Here is a 25,768-nt window from a genome sequence, read left to right on the forward strand (position 1 = left end):
CATGTGGCCAGATTTGGATCACCCTAATGGGCAGGCCTCAGGCTTGGAATACGTCTGCCTGGTAGTGAGGGGAAACTTGCAATACGTCCTGCCATGGAAGAAGGAGCACTCTGCCAGCTTCTATAACTATGTGTGGAAGACAGCTTGGAAATAACTTGCTCCACAGAGGACCTCTCATACATGTCCTATCCTTGAGAAATGGTCATTTAACTTACTTAAATAATGACATGCTATGTTTAGAAGCAGTCATTTTCTTTTTAAAACTTTCCTGTATTGATCTAAAATCTGACCCATTGAAAATTTGTCCCATTGCAATAGGGCAATTACATCTTTGCTGTCACCCCAATATTCTCACACTTAAAGTATCTAATGCATTAGAGGTAGTCAATGAATAAAGGTTAAAATGATATACGATGACTCGTCTTTATTTTAAATTATTCATGTGGAGGATATTCTATAAGTTGGTCCCCTTTTATTATACTTTGTATCCTAACTTTGATAATCTTATTGGAAGTGGTTTCTTTGAAATTTACATAACAATTTATATAGTATATAATATATGTAGTGTCTGTAATCTCCTTTTACCCGAAAGGATTTACAGTAGAAGTAAAATGAAGCACTTTACTTTGCTCCTGTCAGAGGATCAACTATTGCATTATGTTTTCAATATAACACTCAATATTTATATTTAAATTTTAAAAATAATCAGTTTTATAGACTATGAAAAATGAAAAGTCACTTTTAATGTCATGAAGCTAATATTTTAAATACTATCATTTTTGTTGGACATCAAACTTTGAGCACATAGTCAAAGTAAATAGTAACCAGAGTGGTGGAAAGGGTCTGGAATCTATATGGGGCATGTTGAACAAGTTAGCATGTTTCATCCATAGGTAGAAGGGGCTTTTATATTTTGATCTGAGCATGGTTAAAATTAGAACCTAGGTCCCCAGGCTGCCATTGAGACTCATTTGTCATAGTGGGAGGAATGGACTAAATCAGTATTGTCTCACAAACCAAAACTGGGATTAATGAGAAATTATAGGAAAGTAGATTTTGCTTATCATAAAAAAGTCTTTATACAGCAAAAGTTATCCAGAAAGTGAATGTATTAGGTTGACCAAATGACCTCCATAGACTATGTAGAAGAGAATTGCCTTTTAGAAAGGGAATTGAATTAGATAACTTCTAAAAGTTTCTCCAAACTGAAATTCTAATAGAATAGTATCTCGAGTAGTTTTAGTTTTGTCTATTTTCACCACCCCTTAAATGCGGGTAATTTTTAGAAATTTGTTCTTGACTCTTTTCTTGTAACTCTACATACCCTTCCTAAGTAACCTCATCTACCTACCTAGATTCGATAATGTTAATGATGCCCAAATCTTTATTCAATTTAGTGCTATTTTGAGCTAAATAGAGCTATTTACTGGTTAGCTCTTGAGCTTCAGGAGCTGTATATTAAGTGGCTAATGGAATACCACCAGTTAGTTTTCCATAGGAATCTAAAATTTAAATATGTCCAACTCTGAACCCATTATCTATGACCCTTCACTGCCCTCCCCCATTAAATGTATCCATCTTCCTATGATTGTCACCTTAGTGAATGGGACCACACTGCCTACTCAGTTGTGCAATCCAGAAAGTAGGGACTATCCTTGACTTACTATTGCTTTGCATTTCACATTAAATAGTTTACCAATTTCTAATGGAGACATGCTTGGATTAGAGCATGACAGAGGAGGTAAAGAGAAGTGAATGGGTTTTGTTTATATTTTTAAGCCATCAAGATTTGCTGATCACATATCAGATGCAAAGGTTGTGAAGAAAACAAATGAAGAATGACCTTGGGTTTTGAACTTAAGCAACTAGATAGGTACCATAACTTTTATTTAGATTGGGAAGGTGTGGGGACGAATAGGTTTGTGGAGCAAGTATCACTGAGTGTTCTGTTAGACATGTTAGGATTATGATGCCTGTCAGGTGTCCATAGATTCAGGAATCTGGAGCTCAGGGAAGAGATTTGTTCTGGAGATGGTTGTTAAAAGAGGATGTTATAGAAAGAAAAGGTGAAATTCCATCAGTCAGGATAGGTAAGAGAGGAAGGAGTAAGAAAGAGGCTGAGGTATTATTGAAGGTTTGAAGACAGAGGAGTAAAATAGTCCTTACAAAGAGTTGAGTGGAAAAACCAAACCTAGTGGAGATGCTATAGCTTGAGATTTGTGTTAGGATTGGAAATTAAGACCAGTTAGCCTAATTTTTTAATTTTTTTCCTTAACATTTAGCTATTTGATACCAATATGGAATTACTGGGTAATTGGATTTAATAAGATTAGGATTTTGTCAGGTTATTATATATAGAGAGAGAAAGAAGGATAAGGAAGTTAAAGATTTTGCAAGAGAGTAATTCTGAATAGAGTGATGCGCCACGGAACCCTTACAGGTTAAGGGAGAAGGTGGGGAGTGCATTGGGTTGATGAGTTGGAGGAACCACTGGAATGAAAGGGCTAGAGTAAGTGAGCTGGAAGGATAGAAGGTTATAATCAGAAAGTATAACGTTTGAAACCAAGATTCAGATAGGAGGTCAAAAAATCAGAAGTCAGAGAGGGGACCTGGATGTTGAGGTTTCTCAGAATGGTGATAAGAATCGGGTAGAGGGGAAGGAAGACTGTGCGCCAGGGGCTATAAAGTCCTAAAGGAACAAGAAACGACGACCAGAAAGTTAGTAGGTAATAGCCACAGGAGGATGGCAGGTGCTAGTCTGTGCAGTCTTTGCTGAGCTTCAGAGGAACCTTAGCTCTCATCACACCCTCTTTATACTCTTATGTTCCCTAATAGGAGACAATTTTACTTATTTGAAATGCCCATATTTTCTTTCTTTATACCTTTGCCTGGAGTTCTGCTGTAATCCCTTACACCCCACTCCTCCCAGGAAGTCTCATTCAGTTTCAGCTTAGATTTACTTCTTCCTGTAAACTTTCTCCAGTCAATTTTAACTGGGCTCAGAATGCTGCTAGGTTGTTGTTTAACACCCTGGGAGCATTTCTCACACTATATTGTATTTACTGTTCACTTCTCTTTCTCTCCAACTGATAAAACCTCCCTGAAGACAAGAACTGTTTTATGTCATGACATCAACAACAATGCCTGACACATAGTAAGTATTCAGAAATATTTGTTGAATGAATGAACCAGTCAAAAACAACGTTCCATTAAAAAATCAGATATAGAAGTTTTATAGCCTGTGTGACCTGAATGACTTGACTTTTTTTGTGGACAAGCCAGCTTCTTTGCATCCCTTCAAACCTTACAGCTGCTGTGTTGCCACTTCTGTATTTAAGTCCATATTATTTAATCTGGGAAGCATAATTCTGAGGAGTAGTCACTGGCCAGTAGAGATTGCTTGTTAAATATTGGGACATCTGGGTTTTCCCTTGTTATGTTAAAGAATATTTTTGGTGGAAGGAGGCATATTTAAAATTGATGCCCCCAGTTGGCTTCATGGAAAAGTTTTATGACCTTAAAAATACGCTGGGAGGAAGTTAACAGGTTAGGATGAGGGGCCTAATGTAAAGAACAGTAAAGTGGAATACAAGAGTTGACCTCATTCATTTTCATGGTGACCATCTGGGTTGCTAGAGCTTTTAGATGGCTATCATTGCTTGCCAGTTTCATTATTTTTACCCTAGATTAAAAAAAAAGTCTTCTAACTTTACGGCTACTGAGATGTACTATGTATTGTTATATCTTCTTTTTTTTTTATTAATTTTATTTCTTTATTTTTAGAGAGGGTAAGGGAGGGAGAAAGAGAGGGAGAGAAACATCAGTGTGTGAGTTACCTCTCACATGGTCTGAACTGGGGACCTGGCCTGCAACCCAGGCGTGTGCTGTGACTGGGAATTGAATCAGTGACCCTTAGTTCGCAGCTCGGCGCTCAGTCCATGAGCCACACCAGCCAGGGGCCACATCTTCTTAGTCCTTGTTGAAAACTTGAAGTTAAAATATGTTAGACATAAAACTTTAATTATTTGTCACATTAAAAATTTCACAGCGTGTAGGAAAGTTCATGGCTGGTAAAACGGCAACTGGATAATGTTGAAATATAAATGGCTTAGTTAGAAAGATTAGCTTCTTTAATTTTTTTTTTTTTTTTTTTTTTTTTGGTGCAAGTGAAAATCTAGGGGTAGTTTTTTATTTTGAATTAAAAAATCCAAGATAGGAGAGTCTGAGTTAAAAATACTTCTCCAGTAGTAAATTGACTTGAAAATATTAAGAAATTAAAGAGAACTGCATTTGCAAGTAGAGTAGAAACTTAATTAACTGGAAAGGCTGTTTTATGGATTTTATGGTGGCATTGATCCCATTAGTTTATCTTTTTTTCCACTCAGTAATTCCAATTCCTGATTAATAGAAGTTAAATAAAAGATTTACTGTAGTAAAATAGATTTCTGAGTATTTGGTATGCTTTTAAGCCCAATATTAGTGTATACCAGTAACCTACTAAATAAATAGGAATCAGAAATATATTTAGATCCTTTTTGTAGAAGTGCTGTCTGTTAGTTCCTTCTATAAACATAATCCACAATCTTTAAATTCTTATGTGTTAAAGTTAAAAACAGAAACACTTGAGAGTATCACATTTAACTTGTTGTAGGGAAATGTTGGGTTTCAAAAATCAGTATTACATATGACTGCTTTGGACTTTAGTGTGAAATTGTATAGTTAAATATCTGAAAGATCTATTTAGTACATTGAATCTGTAAAGTCTCTGTTTAGAAGATCTTTTTTTCTGAAAGCCTCTTTGCCTTTCATTATAAAAGAGCCTGGTACTGCTTTCTGTTTTAAAAATCCAGCTGGAAAATTACAGAATAAGACCATTGCCCATTAGTTCTTCATTTGGAGAGAACAGAAATATGTATCAAAATGGAGACTGACATTTATGGAGGTATTCTATCAGTGGGAGTTAGAGCTTATAGTATTTTCTGCTTTTTACTTAACTACGTAATATTTTGAAGACCTCTGCGTAGTATAGCTGAATTTTAAAATACCATCTTTATTTTATGTGGTTCTGTGATTGTTGTTCAGATCATCCAGTGATCTATTTCTTTCTGAACCCCTCAGAATCTCTGAAAATAAATCAGGTGTCTTTGGTCCTTGTATTTTTGGTTGTTAATTGAAACAATGTATCTGTGTTGATTTTAATCATAAAAATGGACTCAAATGTATCTGAAAGTATATACTTAAAATAATTTTATGTGTTCTTTAAAAAATAATTGATAGAATTCTAATATAATATTAGATTTACAGAATAATTGAGCCAATAGTACAGAGTTGTTTCATCCACCACCCCACTCTCCCACCCACACAGTTTCCCCTTTTATTAACATCTTCCATTAGTGATACATTTATTACAATTATTGAACCAATGTTGATACATTATTATTACAGCCTGTAGTTCACATTAAGGTTTACTCTATTTGACAGATACATAATGACATGTATCCACCATTACAGTTTCATACAGAATAGTTTCACAACCCTAAAAATTCCTTATGCTTCACCTATTCTTCACTCTCCACCAAAACTCCTGGCAACCATTCTTCTTTTACTCTTTTTATATAGTTTTGCCTTTTCCATAATGTCATATAGTTGAAATCTTAGTATGTAGCCTTTTCACACTGGCTTCTTTTACTTAACAGTATGCATTTGGGGTTCCTCCATATCTTTTCATGGCTTGATGGCTCATTTCTTTTTGCCACTGAATAATATTTCACTGTATGGATGTATAGTTTATCCATTTACCTACTGAAGGAAATGTTGATTGCTCCAGTTTTGGTGGTTATGAATAAAGCCTTCAATAAACATTCTTGTGGAGGTTTTTGTGTGGACATGAGTTTTTAACTTAATTGGGTAAATGCCTAGTGGGGGATCATATAGTAAGACTATTTGATCCCCCAGTATGTGTTCTCAAGAATCAATATAATTCAGTCTGGATGGATCTCCTCTAAATTATTCACTGGAGTTACCTTAGGGGGATGAGAGCAGAAGGAAGGGGGTACTGTCATCTTTTACTAATATTACTTGAATTTTTAAAAACAATGTTTTGTAATAATTTCTTACACATAAATTTTTCTCCAAAATGCTTTATATAATTCTTAGTAATAAAAAAGGAAAATGAATCAACCAATATAAAATAATAGGCCACTTAAAACAGTATATTATCAATTTCATAGCATTTCTGAGTTATAGAGGATTTTAATATTTTATTCTTATTTTGTAAGTAAAAAGAGTAATAACCTTTCTATAATCATAATTGTTCATTCAGCAAATTCATAGAGGATCTGCCCTGCAAACCTTCAAAGAATCATGCCCAGAGATAGGAAGAGAACACAGTTCTAGCTTTGAGATACTAGGCAAGACTCCCTGGAGCAGGTGATACCTAAATTGCATTTTGAAGGACAGTCAGGATTAACTGGGCTAAGGGGGAAGGAAGGAGGGCAGGGGGAGGTGAGGATTCTAGAATGAGGACAGTTTTTCCAAACTAGAGATCAGGTCATTTGCTTCTGATTAATCTGACTGAAACTGGAAGTAATTGTTCCAAACTCTCAGAGAAGCATATAAGATCTTTTCATGTTGTTGACGCTTGTTCGATAATCTGTATTTGCAAAGCATAGACTCATATTTTCTTTTGGTTTCCAGTGACTGTCAGAGTGTATTGCTCTAATGCCTGTTTTGCTTGGAAAACTGAAGTAATGAATAAGCTGAAGATACTTTGTTGTTGGAAATGTGTCAGCAACTGTCACTGTCACATGAGTTAAGCATTGCATTCCTTTCCTGAATTTTAGAACTTTGAATAGTTCAAGTGGCGTTATTTGTGAGTGTACATATATATGTTACTTTCTTGTGTCATCATGTCTCTTATACTTAAATCTTTCTACACAATATATAAACTTCCACTCTATATCCATAGATGTTTTCTGTATTTTTGTTTGTTTGTTTTAGAATTCCAATGAAAATTTTTGAAATCATCACTTTTAGGAGGATGGGGGAAAGGGGAGAACCAGGAAATGTACTGACATTTAGGGATAGAAGTAGATATTATCAGCTTTAGAATTATTTCTTGAAGACTTTAAATGTCTCTTGCTCACATTCTGTTATATTGAAAATCATCATAGAAAATAACGGTTTAATGTAAAAGATAATTGGTACATTACTTGGTAAATTATTCAACAGAAGTCACCTCTGGGAATTGTTAAATATTATTCAATTAATACTTTCCTTTAGTACCTGTTGTATTTATTTATTTTTTAAAAAATCTTTACTAAAACTAGCAATGAGGAGTAGAGGAGATGGATTCCAGAGATATTTAGGATATGGAATAACAATATTTGCAGACCGATTGCATATAGCAACTTAAATAAGTCCTCGACTATCTCGTATCTACATGAGCTTATTGCATTAAAAAAGGAAAAGAGAATCCAATATATTGAAAAGAGCAGTGAAACCTCGATATCAGAATACAGTTCTTGGGTTCTGACTGTGACTCTTGTCCCTGTCAGCATATGGCCTTGGGTAAGTCATGTCACTTTACTAAGCTAAATCTCTATGCTTTTAAATAAATATAAATAAGTACTGAATATGAAAGTTCCCCCAAACTATAAAGGTTTACAAATATAATTGCCATCTTTGTTACAGAACTCACATCTTATGGCCCACTGAACAAAATTCCCAGGAGGTCAATTATTGCTATGTTACTTCTAGCCATGTTTTCTGTACCTGAATCTCACTGACATGTGAAGTGTTGAGTAGTGGACAGCCTAAATCTGTATGTACATAGCGTTCTATAACCCAAAAGAGATTGAAATGCTAAAAGATTTTAGACCCAAAGCTAACAGACTTTTTTTTTTTTTTTGGTCCGAAGGCCAGAAAGGAGATGGTAAGAATGGTGTGAGATTTTGGGTGACCAGTCCAGTTTCTCTATTTGTGTTAGTGATTGGGGGTAGGGGGTAACTCTGTGTGAGCGTTATTAAAATGCCTGTTCTCTCTTCATGTTCCCTCCTTACCCTGTTTACCACAACAGATGAGGAAAATGTAAATTTCTCCTCACAGAATTTTTTAGTCTTATTGTAGAACAGTCCTTTTTTTCTTCTTCCTGTGTATGACTGTACCTCTGTGGTTCTCTCCTCCATTCTATTTTTCCCTCACCCTCTGTATGTCATTTCTAAAAGTATGCCTTGTAAGGCTGTCTTCCCCACATTCTTTGTCATTCTTTCTATTTTTTTCCTCTTTTCCTTTAACTTTTGGCTCAGGTGAAATGACTTGTTTATTTAATCCAACAAATTAGTAATCATTCTTTCCTGTTTTATTGTGCATTCTTTATTTTTTATGTTAAGTATGAAAGTTCACATTAAAATCTAATTTAATAAGGGGAAGATGTCATAAATTGTTATATTGAATTTCCACATATGGGGTGCCATGGTTGCAATGAAAATGAGCACCGATATTAGCAATGACAGTATACTGGTACAACCCTTTTAAGATATTTAGGCAATATGTCTTAATGGTCTTAAATATTCATATTTATACCCTCTCTCCTAGTAATTCCATTCTTTAGAATCTATTTGAAAGAAATAATCTTAAAAACTGAAATGACTGTGTAACATCCTTAATATATAGTAGTAAAGGAGAATGATTTATGGACTATTATATAGCCATTTAAATTATGTATAGCATGGTGAAAATATATAACTTCAAAAACAAAAATTTGTACAGTATAACTTGACAGATATAGATTTAATATCCAAAGTTGGTGAAAATATAAATTGACATAATTTATTTTAGAACAATATGGCAATATGTCCATTTTATTTTATTTTTTTTGCATTTTTAATATACATTTTATTGATTATTCTATTACAGTTGTCCCTTTTTTTTCTCCCCTTTATTCCCCTCTGCCCTGCACTCCCCTCCCCCAGGCCCCCCCCCCCCCCTTATTTCAAGTCCATAAGTTGTACATGTAAGTTCTTTGGCTTCTCTATTTCATATACTATTCTTAACCTCCCCGTATCTGTTTTGTATTACTAATTATATTCCTTATTCCCTGTACCTTTTCCCCCATTCTTCCTCCTCCCCCGACCCCCTCCCCTCTGATCTCCATTTCTGTGATCCTGTTCATGTTCTACTTGTTTGCTTAGTTTGTTTTTGTTTTTAGGTTTAGTTGTTGATAGTTGTGAGTTTGTTATTTTACTGTTCATAGTTTCTGATCGTTATCTTTTTCTTAGATAAACCCCTTTAACATTTCATATAATACGAGCTTGGTAATGATGAACTCCTTAAACTTTACCTTATCTGGGAAGCACTTTATCTGCCCTTCCATTCTAAATGATAACTTTGCTGGATAGAGTAATCTTTGATATAGGTGCTTGTCTTTCATAACTTTGAATACTTATTTCCATCCCCTTCTTGCCTTCAAGGTTTCTTTTGAGAAATCTGCTGATAGTCTTATGGGAACTCCTTTGTAGGTAACTGTCTCCTTTTCTCTTGCTGCTTTTAAGATTCTCTCCTTATCTTTAATCTTGGGTAACTTAATTATAATGTGCCTTGGTGTGGTCTTCCTTGGGTCCAGCCTCTCTGGGACTCTCTGAGCTTCCTGGATCTCCTGGAATTCCATTTCCTGGGCCAGCTCGGGTAAGTTCTCCTTCATTATTTTTTCAAATAAGTTTTCAATTTCTTGCTCTTCCCCTTCTCCTTCTGGCACCCCTGTGATTTGGATGTTGGATAGTTTAAAGTTGTCCCAGAGGTTCCTAAGCCTCTCCTCATTTTTTTGAATTCTTATTTCTTCATTCTGTTCTGGTTGAATGTTTATCTCTTCCTTCTGCTCCCAGTCCTTGATTTGAGTCCCTGTTTCCTTCCCTTCACTCTTGGTTGCCTGTATATTTTTCTTTTTCGCACTTTGCATAGCCTTCGCTTTTTCCTCCATTTTGCAACCATGCTCAACCAACTCTGTGAACATCCTGATTACCAGTGTTTTGAACTGTGCATCCGATAGGCTGGCTATCTGTTCATCACTTAGTGCTGTTTTTGGAGCTCTGATGTGTTCTTTCATTTGGGCCGTATTTCTTTGTCTCGGCGCACCTGTCATGTTGGAAGGGGCGGAGGCTTAGGTATTCCCCAGGGCCGGGCAACCCAGGGCTGTGTTGTAACATTGTCTGGGGGGAAGACGTCCGAAAGGGAATAATGCCGCTTGCTCAGCTCTCCGTGGACTTCCAGTCACTTCCCCCACTACTCACAAGCAAATTGGGCCCTCCTGGTGCTGATTCCCAGGTGGGTGGATTTGTATACATTCTAGGGCCCTCTGGGTCTCTCCAGCGGAACTCTCCTGTGAAGGTGGGAATTTCTGCCACTGCCGCACCCCCCACAGGATTTTACAGCTAGAGGTTTTGAGGCTTTCTTTTCCTTCACAAGAACCCTGGATTGTGTGGTCTGTCTTGCTCTCCAGCTCTTCCTCCAGTTTATATGCACGCAAATGTGGGACTGCCAGCCACCACCTTGCCCTCCTGGTTCTCCAGGGCCTCCAGCCTCTGCCTTGCTGCGTGTCCTCTCTGCCCCGGCTGCCCATCTCCTCTCCTCCTACCAGTCTGGATGAATGTTTCTTCTTTAACTCCTTGGTTGTTTGCTTCCATACAGTTCAATTTTCTGGCAGTCTAGTTGTTTTTTTATTTTAAACTTGCTGTTGTCCTTCTTTTGGTTGTGTGAGGAGGCAAAGTGTATCTACCTATTCCTCCATCTTGGCTGGAAGTCCCAATATATCCATTTTGAATCCACGTACCTTTTTGACCTAATCATTATTCTTGTAGGTTGCCTTACTGATAAACTCATATATCCTAAAATATTTACAGTGGTAATTATTGCAGCACTAATTCTAGTAAGTCTGTCTATAATATTTTAAGTGGTAAATAGATTTTAAGTAATTTAAAGGAAATAAAGCTGTGGATAGATATAAACTTAAGATACATTTATCTATACTTAAAAAATAATATTAAAATCCTAATATCCACAATAAGAGATTAATTAAACAAATAACATGTTCTAGCAATGGAAAATTAGCATTGCAAAGCATGGTGTAGAACAGTGGTCCCCAAACTTTTTGGTACCAGGGATCAGTTTCGTGGAAGACAATTTTTCCACAGACCGAGGGCATGGGAGAGAATGGTTTCAGGATGATTCAAGAGCATTATGTTCACGCTCACCTCCTGCTGTGCAGCCTGGTTCCTAACAGGCCACAGACGGAAATTGGCTTGTGGCCCTGACGCTGGGAACCCCTGTTGTAGAAGATTGTGATGGCATCATCCTCTTCTACAACACATACACACTCTCATGAACACATGCACTCATGCATGCACACATGGGCCAGAAAAAAGCAACACATATACTAAATGTTAACTTTTTAAACTTTTTTCCTCCAGGTCTTAAGATACAGAGTATTTTGCAACACATATACTAAATGTTAACTTTTTAAACTTTTTTCCTCCAGGTCTTAAGATACAGAGTATTTTTTAAAATTTTCCTTCAATAACCTATGACTATATTTATCAAATATGTAACAACCATGAGTATTCTTTAAGTTAAATTTATTGAAGTAACATTTTTTCCTGTCATTGGGGTTCTTGCTCCCCAAGATAGAAATCAAGAGAAAACCCCAGAGAAGTTTCCAGACAGATTTTATAAAGTTTACACTCAAGGATAAGAGAGGCAGCATAGAGGAAAGGAAGGTTCTTTCAGCTTGCTCAGGTACTGGTTCTGCTTAGCTATTTTTATAAGCTTGCGGACACAGCAGACTTGTATGAAAAGGCAGGCTTTTTAAAACGGGGAGGGGGCTTGGGAATTTCTGTGTCAGGATACAAGAAGCAAGAGATCAGAAGTGAGATACTTTCCCGAGGGAGCAGAGGAGTGGTTGCATTCTTCTTGTGGGCCTGTTTTTTTTCTGGCCATCAGGCAGCTTTTGGATCCCAGTGAGGCGTCGTTGGGTAATGCCAGCTCTGTGGAGTATTTTGGTCTCGTGTCCTTGCGATCATGGGCCCAGATCCCTATGCTGTCTCACATTGTTAATAATAATATGTTAGTTTCAGGTGTACAACATTATAATTTGACATCTGTATACTCTGTTGCATGCTCAGCACCTGAAGTTTAGTTTCCTCATAAATATTTTTTAATTTAGAGAAATATTAAGTATAAAGAAAAGACTTGAAAGAAATACACTGACATTTTAAACAGTAACTGTTTTTAAGTGGTGGAACTAAAGGTAATATTTTGAATCTGTATCTTTTGTATATTTTTCTTTAATGGGAAAACGAATATACTCAATTTTATTGAAATTTTGTTTTTTGGTTCTTTTAAAAGCATGATTGATAAGCAACAAATTAACATAATACTAAATAACTTTTACATAGTTAACAGACTTTTAAAGCATTTTATTTTCATTTTCATTTTAGGCCAGAAATATACATACGGGAGAGCTGGCTGCAGTAAAAATTATCAAATTGGAGCCTGGTATGTGTTAAAACCCTCAAGGCAATTTTTGAACACTTTTCTTGTGCAGTTCATAAATATAGAACTTAAAAGCATTTTCCATATTTTTTTCCTTGTTTCCCTTCTTCCAAAAGAAATCTTTATATGTTGTTAGGGCAGTAGGATGTCTCAAATATAGTTAGATTAAATTGCATTGGAGGTTGTTAGTTTAAGACAAGTTGATGTAATAGTTTTGTTGCTAAATAAAATTTCAGATGTGCACATTCAAAAATTGGAAGACACATTGACAATGTTAAAATAATTTTCTTTTAAGTTATAGTGAAATAAATGAACTTTAATATTAACTTATGTGATAATTCAATTAGGAAAGTGTTCATTGATTTCGGGGAGATATATGGTGATATTCAACATAATGATATTTTATATGTCAACTCTTTCTGACTGATTAATATAAGCTTAATAATTCTCGTCTTAGCCTAATGCTTATTTTTTAACACTTTTTTTTTTCAGAAGGCTGTTTTAAAACATACCGAGTAATTTGCTTTGCAAACAAAAGTACTATATAACACCTGAAACAATTTTTATTATTTTGATATCCTCAAAGTTGGTTTTTTTTTCTCTTAGCAATGGGATCTTTAAAAGAAGTATTACACTTGGTGTTGGGCCCAGGTTCAATGCAAAAAATAGAAAATTCAGAAGTGTGTAAAGAATAAAATAAAAATAATCCATTATTTTATCACCCAGAGAGAACTGTTATTGCCTTTTTGTATATTTCCTCTCATTTTTCTCCTATATATACATGTAAACATTTTATAGAGACAGCATATCCTACATGCTGTCCCCCACCAACATTACCTAAAGGACATTTTCTAGGTCAGTAAATATCTTTTCCTTTTTTTAAATTGAGGTTGAAATCGCATACGACATTGTATTAGTTTCAGATGTACAACATAATCCTTTTTTTAAATTGAGGTTGAAATCGCATATGACATTGTATTAGTTTCAGATGTACAACATAATGATTCAATTTTTGTATATACTGTGAAAAGATCACAGTAAGTCTAGTTAATATCTGTCATAATACATAGTTACATAGATTTTTTTTTCTTACAAAGAGAACTTTTAAGATATGTCCTCTTAGCAACTTTCAAATATGCAGTACAATATTATTAACTATAGTCACTATGCTGTACATTACATCCCATGACTGACTTATTTTATAGCTGGAAGTTCCTACCTTTTTATCCCTTCACCCATTTTGCCCAACCCCCAACTCTTTACCTCCGATCTGTTCTCTATATCTGTGAGCTTGGAGTTTTCAGGTTTCTTTAGATTCCACATGTAAGTGAGATCTGTTATACTTACAGTATCCTCAAGGTCCATCCATATTGTTGCAATTAAAAGTTTCTAATGAGAGCAGTAGTAGCTTTTTTTCCCCCCCAAGTTGGTTTTTTTTTTTTAACTGTGGTAAAACACACATTACATAAAAGTTTACCATCTAAACCATTTTTAACATTACAGGTTTAGTGGTATAAATTATGTTCATGATGTGCTGCCATCACCACTGTCTAACGCCAGAACTCTTTTCATTTTGTAAAACTGAAGCTCTGTACCCAGTAAACAGTATACCCTGAAACTCTATACCAAGTTTCCTTCTTTCCCCCAACCCTTGTCAACTACCCTTCTATTTTCTGTCTCTGATTTTGACTACTTTAGGTACTTAATATACAGTACTTGTATATCTGTTACTGGTTTATTTCACTTAGCATAATTTCCTCAAGATCCATCCATGTTGTCACATGTTGGTTTCTTTTTAAGACTGAATAATGTTCCATTGTGTATATATGCCATACTTTACTTACTTATTCATCTGTTTAATACTTGGGTTGCTTCCACACTTCAGCTATTATGAATAATGTTGCTCTGAGCATGAGCTACAAGTATTTCTTTGAGGCCCTGCTTTCAGTCTTTTGGGCATATACCCGGAAGTGGGATTGCTAGATCATATGGTAATTCTATTCTTAATTATTTGAGGGACTGCCACACTGTTTTCCATACTGTTTTCTGTACACTTCTATAGTCCTTCTAACAGTGCTCAAGGGTTCCAGTTTCTCTACATCTTTGCCAATACTTTTTATTTTTCTATTTTGGTTGGTTTGTTGTATATAGTAGCCATCCTAATGAGTGTGAGTAGGTGGTATCTCATTGTAGTTTTTATTTGCATTTCCCTACTGATTAGTAATGTTGGTATCTTTTCAGGTGCTTATTAGACATTTGTTTCTCTGCTTTGGAGAAATATGTATTCAAGTCCTTTGTCTATTTTTTAGTTCTGTTTGTTTTTTGGTGGTGTTAAGTTTTAGGAGTTCTACATGTTTTTTAGATACTAATCTCTTTATCAGATACCTGATTTGCAGATACTTTCTCCCATTCTGTGGGTTGCCTTTTTACTGTGTTGATAGTGTCTTTTGATGCATACAATTTTAAAATTTTCATGAAGTCCAGTTTTTTACTTATTCTTTTGTTGTTTATGCCTTTGGTATCATACCCAAGAAATTACTGCTAAATTTAATGTCATTCTGAAGCTTTTGCCTTATGTTTTCTTCTAAGAGTTTTATAGTTTTAGGTACTACATTTAAGTCTTTGATCCATTTTGAGTTTGTTTTTGTATGTGGTGTTAGGTAAGGGTCCAACTTCCTTCTCTTGCTTATGCTATCCAGTTCTCAACTATTTGGTGCAAAGACTGTCCTTTCTCCCTTTGAATGGTCTTAGCACTCTTGTCAAGAAATATTTAACCATTATTTCTGTGCGCTCTATTCTGTGGTCTGTATGTCTGTCTTTATGCCACTGTCACACTGCTTTGATACTGTAGCTTTGTAGTAAGTTTTGAAATCAGCTTTGTTCTTTTTCAAGATTGTTTTGGCTATTTGGGGTCCCTTAAGATTCCATATAAAGTTTAGGATGGGTTTTTCTAGTTCTGCAAAAAATGACATTGGGATGAGGACTAGTAATTTGTGACCAGGTAGGTGAATAGTTGATCTGTTTATTTGCTGCTTCATAAACTTAGACATGTGGAGTAATTGTGTGGCTAATAATTATGCCAAACAGCTTCTAAATTTTAGCAGTTAAAATGGTTTTGCATTTCACATATAGTATTTTGATCATTATGGGTATAATTCATTAGAGAGATACACTGTAGCAGTAAGCTTTGAGGTATGGCATAGTATCCTTTTACCCTGGCTAATAGAAATTATTGTAATGATATTCTGTTTGAATCCACTTACTAAGCTTCACATAATAACTTTACAACTCCTACTAATGATGCTCAAGGGTTCCAATTTCTCCACATTCTTGCCAACAAGTTTTGTTATACTATCTATCCTAAATGGGTGGGAGGGGGTGGTATCTCATTGTAGTTTTTATTTGCATTTCCCCCTTAGAATGATCTCCAATATGTCAGTAACACAGTAGAAGATAATAAGACTAAGCAAGCATTTGCCTCTCTAGGAGGAGTCACTTGAATATTTAGTCAAGTTATGTTCAAGGAACAGCTATAGTCCTGGAAGTGAATGGATTGTGTTAACCCTTCTCGGCCTTCAGTGAGTACACTGGGCTTATGATAGCATGGTTTCGCTTAATTGACTTAGGATATGTCTTACTTTTGATTTTAGTTCATATAATGAATTGATTAGAATATTTTTTTAAATCCTACGATTCTGACTTCTCAATAAGCCATAAAAAGGAAAAATACAATATTACTATTTAACACATAATGAATAATTGCTGGAACCATAAATTAAGACTCTTTGAAAGGTTGGTTTCTCCCTGCCTTGCTTTGTAAAAGCTGCTGACTTTATGTCAGAGTTCAACTCATACAGAAAGATGGACAAGTGTTTAAAATCTTTCCTCCCAAAAAATAACATAAAAGTTAAGTAAATACTTGATGATGTGATTTTAGTGTTTGACCACTTTTATACTGGTATTTTCCTATACATATGCTTTGTTTAGGTTATTTGTCTTCTATATTATTGAGTTTTAGATGCTATATGCACTTTGAGAATAGTGACTTTACATATGTTTTAAAAGGTTTCCCTAGTTTGTCTTCTGTCTTTGAACTCTGCTTATATTATCAGGAACATTTTTTTTCCAAGGGGTGAAGGGGAGCTCTAGGTCTGTTCTTTTCAAATGGCTAGACAGTTTCCCAAAGTTGTTTACTACAAACTGTCTTATTCATAGGTGCAAAATGCCTCAGTTGTCATAAGCTGAATTTCTATGTAAACATGGGTTTCGTTTTCTGTTGCAGTGATGTTTTTCCACTCCTATTTGTAGTTCAGTACTATCCTGTTTTTTATTACTCTAACTTTTCATTGCATTTTATAATCTTTATTGCTTTTATTTTTCAGTTATTTCTATTTTTGTAGTTATTTTCTAGAACTTTAAGATCATGTTTATTAAAGAAAAAAGGGTGTGAGGTTAATTTAGAAGACTTGGCATTTTGACAGTATTAAGAATTGTTCCTTATTCAGATCTTCAGGAAAATACTATATCTTTTGCCACATAAATTTTCATATTTATGGTATTTCTTGCTTTGTGAATGGAATTTTTCTATTATACTTTCTAGTTGGTTACTGTATATATTTTTGTAAGTCATTGATTTTATTGGATTTATTTTCTAGCAGTTTTACAGAATTCATATTTTTTTTGATAATTTTTCATAGTTTTTCTGATAGGTTATTTTCAGTTTTCTTTGACCTTTTTTGCCTTGAATATAACTTTGTCAAACAGTGATACTGACAATCCCCTCTTTTTTTGTTTACTATTGTAATGTAACAAATGCATAGAGCTGCTGTACTTGGACCTGTCATTTTACTTTAATCTTTTCTGAGTTACTGGTTTTTAGGTGTTTCTCTTATAACAAATCATATTTGAGTTTTATTTTATAATCCAGTCTCAGTCTTTCTTAAAATTTAATTTAATTTAATTTTTTTTAATATTATTTTCAGAGAGGGGAAGGAAGGGAGGAAGAGAGGGAGAGGGAAACATTAGTGTGGCTGCCTCTCGAGCACTCCCTGCTGAGGGCCTGGCCCACAACCCAGGCAAGTGCCCTGACCGGGAATCCAACCAGTGACTCTCTGGTTTGCAGGCCAGTGCTCAATCCACTGAGCCATACCAGCCAGAGCTAATTTATTTAATTTTTTTATACTCACCTGAGGACATTTTTTTCCTCATTGCTTTGAGAGAGAGAGGACAGGAGAGAGAGAAATATTGATGCAAGAAGAGAAGCATGGATTGGTTGCCTCCTATATGTGCCTGGACCCAGGTTCATAGGCACCCGGACCGGGCATGGAACCCGCAACCTTGGCATGTCCTCTGACGAGCATCAAGCCCACAGCCTTCAGGTTATGAGATGACACTCCAACCAACTGAGCCACCTAGCCAGGACAGTAGTAATTGTAATTTTAAAAATTAGTAATAACAACTATAAAATTAGTCACCTGAGAAATAAAATAGGTTTTTATATACTTTAAATATATATGCTTTTCTTTTTAGAAAACAGTTTCATTTATTTTCATCATCTGTGGCTTAGAATTGGAGGAATTGATCTTCTGTTTGTGGTGATTTTATTCATTTGGGTTGTTTCATTACATTTTATTTGTGAGGTTTTTCTTTTATTTCTTGCCTTTAAAAAAATGTTGTCTATATGACCGTAGATTTGTATACCATAGTGTTTTAGCATTTTCAGTAAAGCCAAAATAGATGCTCTTTTTCACATTTTTTTAAGAACAGACTTAAGAAATGTTTAGGTCAAAATCTGATGGTATGCTAATTTTCCCAATATTCAGTTCAGATATGTCAAATAATTCTGGAGACAGCTGTATTTCAGAAATGAATTCTTAACTGTACTCAGCTCTTTAAAAATTGCACTAAAGCCAATGTAATACAGAAGTGCTTCCTTGTATTGATTTAACAGATGAGCTAGTTTAGAATTGTTTCTAGACATGGAAAGATAATTATTTGCCAAGATGACTTAGAAAAAGCCTTATGTCTGATAAAACATAAACAAGACTTTTTTAAGTAAATGAAATCACAGCTGTAAACTTAATAATGCTTTTCACCCTAGTTAAAAAATTAATTATTGAAGTCTATAGTAATTTTGAAGTCCTGTGTTTTATTATAGATTTACTGACTTATTGCTGACAATTTAAATTTATAATGTTATATTTAAAATTTTCCTGAAAAATTGCTTTTGAGGCTTTTCCTGATACTCATAAAAATTCTAAAGTGAACATTAGCGTTAACAATAAAAGTAGATTAGCACAGAGAATTGTTTTTTTAATTATCCACAGAAATAATTGAAAAAGATAATGAATCAGCATTCCTTCTTATGTCCCTATATTTTTGTTACTCTTTTCACACACACAAAAATGATTATTTCTAAGAATTATTTAACCATTTCTGTATCTCATTTTAATAGTAGATGCTTATTAGATATAGGCACCATTTTTCAAATAAAGTTTAACATGCTAGTGATTAGTATTGAAAATAATATCAGTAGTACCATTTTAATTTTTATTTAAAAATTAAATTCAAATAATTTTCCATTGCTTTGGTCAGGCATCATAACTGCCCTAGAAAAGCAGGCAGGTATTACAATGATGCTTGTCACCATATTTTCCTGTCTATGTCTCAATTTCAGCTTGCTCTCTAACTTGTTTTACAGATGTTCATTTTTCTCTAACAAGTCTGCAGCTAGTGGCAGCAGGCAGCCAGAACAGGAGCAAGATTCCTGGGAAAGTTAATCATTAAAACCCTGATTTCCCTTCCTTCCTTTTCTCTCTTCCCACTATCCTTCTTTAATGGTGAAACTATATATTTTAAAGTTATGAGAATTATAGTTTGTTGAAAACTGTGAGTCCAGTTTAATAAAATTATCACCGAAGGTGATTAATGAGTGTACTTTGTTTGCTTTCTTTTTTAAAATGCTACATTGATTATGCTATTATAGATAGTAATAGGCTGTAGACATTTTCTTGGCTTTCCTCCAATTAATAAAGATAAATTTAATTCAACATGCAAAAAATAAAACGCGAAATTGAAATACTCATGAAATAGTTCAGTATGTTTAAATAAAATAATAAGCTAAATGTATTTCATTAGTGTAGACAGTTTTCAAACTAAGAATCTTTAAATATCTTTGAATAGATAGATGTTTAGAACTTTTCTCATTGTTTTTCTTGTTCCCTGGAAGTATAAGCATGGAACAAAAGAGCACATTTTTAAAAGAGTTTAGAGTCTGTAAAGATTTGAACGGCCATTAGTTTGCCTTCTTAATGCTCTAAAAAGAAATTCCAAAGTAGGAGCTTTTGCCAGATAGGACAAATGTCAGCTATTCTGGTTAGGTGCTGTGTTCTTGCTTTTCAGTATTTGCTTATATATTTTTAAATCTAATAATTTTGATTTTTAAAAATTATCTGTGAAGTAAAGTATTGGAAGCCTGTCTTTTCTCTTTGGAAGTTCAGACCTGAATTGGTGGACAGTGTTAATGTGAATTAACAAATGCCCACCAAATGTGTTCTTTTATTGGTTTTAAATAATAGATACAGAAAACTTAATAAGCTTAAGTAGGTATTTTCTGCTATTTAATAAGTAAAAATCACTTATAATATTAGGGTACTATGTTTCAGTTAGATCCCAATTTGCTTTTGAACACAAGATAAAATTGAAATGGTAAATATTTTTTGTAACTATGTAATAAAAAGATGACTTCCAATTCCAGGTGTTAAGTTAGTGAATTTAAAACTGATAGGGTTTTCCTCTTTAGGTCAATTTTCAGAATCGAAGGTAGGCACCCCAAAGAAAATGTCTTGTTAGAATTGATTGCCCTACTTATTTGCATCCTACATTCATTTTGCTCAATTGAAAAAATTCATGTTTCCATATTATCAGCCAAAACAAATTGACAAGATTGCCACCATTGTGTCACTATATTTTCATGGACATTTGAAAATGACCTGAGAGAATAGTTAGCATTGGACTAATTGGTTCTCTGAAAATACTATTAACTTATTAGCTGTACAGTAAAACTGATTTTCTGTTTTGGATTCTATTTTTACTGTTGATTTTGTTTCATAAAGTTCAGAAATTTATTTAGTACTTACTAGTTAGTGTAAAAGGCTTTTGCCATTGCTCAGTGTAGCAAATATTCATTTAATAGATCAACACCCCTCCAAAAGAAAAAAGAAAAAAAAGATCTAGCCCTGGCCAGTGGCTCAGTTGGTTGAACATTGTCCCATACACCAAAAAGGTTGTGGGTTAAATTCCCGGGCAGGGTCCATACTTAGGCTGTTTGATCCCCAGTTGGGCCACACGCAGGAGGCATCCAATCTGTCTCTGTCCCTCCCCTTCCTCTCTCTCTCTCTCAAAACCAATAAACATATCCTCTGGTGATTTTTTTAAAAAGTACTTTTTATATTGTAAATGATATCAAAGATTTGGGGTTCCTGGATTTTTATTTTTAAAGGAGTAGTTTTTACAAACAATCCAATTAAAAAATGGGCAAAGGACCTGAACAGACACTTCTCCATAGAGGACATATAGATGGCCAATAGACATATGAAAAGATGCTCAACGTTACTGATCCTAAGAGAAATGCAAATTAAAACCACAATGAGCTATCACCTCACACCTGTCAGAATGGCTATCAATAAATTAACAAACAACAAGTGCTGGTGAGAGTGTAGAGAAAGAGAAACCCTAGTGCACTATTGATGGGATTGCAGATTGGTACAGCCACTGTGGAAAACATTATGGAGTAACCTCAAAGAATTAAAAATTCATCTGCCTTTTTACCCCGTGATCCCACTTCTGGGAATATATCCAAAGGAATAAAAAACAGTAATTCGAAAGAACAGAAGCACCCCTGTGTTCATTGCAGCATTATTTTCAATTCCCAAAATGTGGAAGTAGCCCAAGTGTCCATCAGTAGATGAAAACAACTATGGGACATTTACATGATGGAATACTACTTGGCCGTAAAAAAAGAAGAAAGTTTTACCCTCTGCGACAGCATGGATGGAACTGGAGAACATTATGCTAAATGAAGTAAGCCAGTCAGAGAAGGACAAATACCATATGATTGTACTCATACATGGAATCTAATGAACAAACTGAACTAACAAGCAGAATAGAGACAGACTCATAGATAGAGAGCAGGATGACAGCAAAGGTGGGGAGAGTAAAGGAGGTGGAGGAATTGAGCAAAAAGGAAAATGGACTAGTTGGCATGGACAACAGCATGGAGATTGTGAGGGGTGGGGTATACGGGGACTAAATGGTAATGGAGAAAATACAGTAAAAAATTAATTAAAGAGTAGTTTTCAAAACTTGAATATCCAACCTTAATGAAATTGTTAAATAAATGAGGCTATATTCACATAATTTAAATTATTTCTTATTGCACACCAGTGCACTAGAAATAATAACATAATCATGTGGTACTTAATACGATTTTAGAAATACTAACTTTATTCTCAGAATAATCCTCTACAATTTTATTATATCCTCATTTGTAGATGAGGATACTGAAAGATTGAATATCATGTAAGAAAGTAAGGAATAATCAAATCCTAAAACCTTGAGAAGTAGGCAAAACAATGAGGCTGGCTTAAATGTTGAGGAAACTTTTAAAACAAAAAAACTGATTCGCCTTTTATGTTCTTCACAATGGGCATAAGGGATAGGTGATAAAGTCCAAGACCCATCCTAGCTGAAGAGGCAACACCCTGCAAAAAGCTGGATCTCCCAAAGGCTTTTTGTCTGGGTAAACTAGAAATAAACTTGCCCAAGGACTACAAAAAATATTGCTTGTCTTTTCTTTTAAATTTATTTTTCAATTACAGTTGATATATATTAGCTTCAGGTATACAACATAATGATTAGAAAATTACATATGAAATGATCACGCCAATAAGTCTAACCATCTGACACCATACATAGATATTATAATATTATGGACTTTATGCCTTATGCTGTACTTTATATCCCCTGACTATTTTTATAACTGACAATTTGTACTTCTTAATCCCTTTCACCATTTTTACTCATCCCCAGTAATACTCCTCCCATCAGTTTGTTCTCTGTATCTATAAGTTTATTTCTTTTCTGTTTGTCCATTTATTTTGTTTTTAAGATTCCACATATAAGTGAAATCATATGGTATTTGTGTTTCTCTGACTTATTTCACTTAGCATAATACCCTCTAGGTCCATGCATGTTACCACAAATGGCAAGATTTCATTTTTTATGGCTAATATTCCATTGTAGGTATATACCACATCTTCTTTATCCATTTGTGTACTTATGGACATGTAGATTGCTTCCATATCTTGGCTGTTTTAAATAATGCAGTAAACATAGGGGTGCATGTATCTTTTTGAATTCGTGTTTTTGGATTTCTTCAGATAAATACCCAGAAGTGGAATTACTGGATTGTATGGTAGTTCTATTTTTGATTTTTTGAGGAACCTCCATACTCTTTTTCTTAGGTGGTTGCATCACTTTACAATTCCATCAACATCCTTTTCTCCACATCCTTGCCAATATTTATTTGTTGCTCTATTGATAATAACCATCCTGACAGCTGTGAAGTGATACCTTCCTGTAGTTTTGATTTGCATTTCTGAGGTGATTAATGATGTTGCTCATCTTTTCACATGTCAGTTTGCCATCTCTGTTTCCTCATTGGAGAAATGCCTATTCATGTCCTCTGCCCACTTTTTAACTGGATGGTTTGCCTTTTTGACGTTGAGCTGTTTGAGTTCTTTATGTATTAATCCCTTATTGAATATATCACTTGCAAATAACTTCTCCCATTCAGTAGGTTGCCTTTTTGGATTTGTTGATAGCTTCCTTTGCAGTACAAAAGCCTTTTAGTTTGATGTAGTCCCATTGTTTATTTTTGCTTTTGTTGTCTTTGCTGTAGGAGACATATCCCACCCCCCCTACCCCCCAACAAAAAAATTGCTAAGACCAATGTCAGAGTTTATAGCCTATGTTTTCTTCTAGGAGTTTTATGGTTTCAAGTCTTAATTTAAATCTCTAATCTATATTGAGTTCATTTTTTAAGCATTGTAGTACAGTTTAATATTAGGCAGCATGGTACCTCCACTTTGGTCTTTTTCAATATTGTTTTGTCTCTTTGGGGTATATCCTTCCATTTATTTGTGTCTTCAGTTTTCTTCTTCACTGTCTTAGAGTTTTCTGAATACAGGTCTTTTACCTCCTTGGTTAAACTTATTCCTAGGTAACTTATTAATTTTGATACAATTGTAAATGAAATTATATTCCTAATTTTTTATTCTGATTGTTCATTATTGGTGTATAAAAATGCAGTCGATTTCTTCATTAATTTTGTATCCTGCCACTTTACCAAATTCATTTATTAGTTCTAATAGTTTTTTAGTGGAATTTTTAGGGTTCCTTATAATAGTACTATGTCATCTGCAAACAATGGTAATAAATATTGCTTGTCTTGAATTGGAATCACACTATATGTGTGACTTTAAGAACCTCTTTTCTTTTTTAGTTGCAAATGTCTCCTAGAGTGTCATACCCAGCCATGTAGCGGAAGCTAATGTAGTCTCTCACCTTTAACTCAAACTTGGAAGAATTCCCACACATAAAGTTCCAAGAAATAAGAGCGCAGAGTCAAAAATGATAAAAGGCACAAGGAATTAAGGCGCGTTGAGCAAAAGCTAGCAGAAACAATAGAAGAGACCCATGAAGACATCAGAAATTGGACTTATATATTCTATATATAATATAATTAGATGAAAGAATGATTTGAAACTATGAGTAAAAAGTAATAAATTATTAAAAGAGAAAGGCAGATTTGAAAAATAACAATTGGTATTCTAGAAATGAAAAGTGATTTTATGTTTAAAATTCAATAGATGTTAACAAGATAGATATAGAGGGAATAAATAAACTATGCAAAATATAGCTCAGAGAAGCAAAAGGATGAAAAATATTAAAGAATATAAAATCAGTGTAAGATAATGAAAAGTGGACCACCAGCCATCACCTCGCCTGCCTCATTCTCCAGCTGCCTCCTTGCTGTGGATCCTCTCCACCCTGGCTGCTTGTCTCCGCTCCTCCTACCCATCTGGATAAATTCAAAGACAAAATTAAAGAGAGAGGTAAAGAAAAAAAGAGAGAGAAAAAGAAGCATAAAGCAATGAATGAGATCAAGAAAGAAAATGGAGAAGTCAAGATTTTGCTGAAAAGTGGGAAGGAGAAACCAAAAACAAATGTAGAAGACTTACAAATTAAAAAGGTAAAGAAGAAAAACACAAAGAGAATGAAAAATGGAAGCGTCCAAAAATGTATAGCAAATCTATTCAAACCATCTGCTCAGGATTGCTATCTGATGTTGAAGATCAAGAACCCAAAGGCATCCTAAATGATAACATAAAGGATCACAGTGGAAAGAATTTGGATACCAAGAACTATAATTTCAAAATTCCAGAGAACAGTGAGTTTCCATTTGTCTCATTAAAGGAGCCACGGGTTCAGAATAACCTCAAAAGGTTGGACACTTTGGAGTTCAAACAGTTCATTCATATTGAGCATCGGCCTAATGGAAGTGTGTCAGTTATCCATGCCTTCAGTAATGAACTCACCCATCTGTCTCCTGTGGAGATGGAGAGGTTTGCAGAAGAGTTTGTGGGTCTAGTATTCAGTGAAAATGAAAACACTGCAGCTTTCTATGTAATGGGTATTGTTCATGGGGCAGCTGCTTATTTACCTGACTTTTTAGACTACTTTTCATTTAATTTTCCCAATTCACCAGTGAAAATGGAGATTTTGGGAAAGAAGGATATAGAGACAACGACTATGTCCAATTTTCATGCTCAGGTAAAAAGAACATATTCTCATGGTACTTACAGAGCTGGCCCAATGAAACAGATTAGCTTGGTGGGAGCAGTTGATGAAGAAGTAGGAGATTACTTCCCTGAGTTCCTTGGCATGTTGGAAGATTCACCATTTTTAAAGTGTACACTGCCATGGGGGACACTATCTAGTCTAAAATTAGAGAGTCGAAAAGATAGTGATAATGGTCCCATCATGTGGGTACATCCAGGAGAACAAATGATCCCTGTGGCTGATATGCCAAAGTCACCTTTCAAAAGGAAAAGAACTACCAATGAAATAAAAAACCTGCAATACCTACCTTGAACTAGTGAAC

The 25,768-nt window shown here is 34.6% G+C and overlaps 1 protein-coding gene across 2 annotated transcripts in view; it reads left to right on the top strand.

Annotated features, from left to right (window-relative positions):
• MAP4K5 (mitogen-activated protein kinase kinase kinase kinase 5) overlaps nt 1-25,768 on the top strand; it is a 110,170-nt gene that overhangs the window by 7,952 nt on the left and 76,450 nt on the right. For both annotated transcript variants that reach the window (XM_054567585.1, XM_054567586.1), the window contains exon 3: nt 12,489-12,546. In XM_054567585.1, coding sequence (XP_054423560.1) covers nt 12,489-12,546 — 58 coding nt within the window. The remainder of the gene's footprint in view (nt 1-12,488; nt 12,547-25,768) is intronic.

Source organism: Pteronotus mesoamericanus, unplaced genomic scaffold (genome assembly GCF_021234165.1).
Source record: "Pteronotus mesoamericanus isolate MK-2021 breed Mesoamerican mustached bat unplaced genomic scaffold, CSHL_Meso_final contig_182, whole genome shotgun sequence".
Taxonomy (NCBI): Eukaryota; Metazoa; Chordata; class Mammalia; order Chiroptera; family Mormoopidae; genus Pteronotus; species Pteronotus mesoamericanus.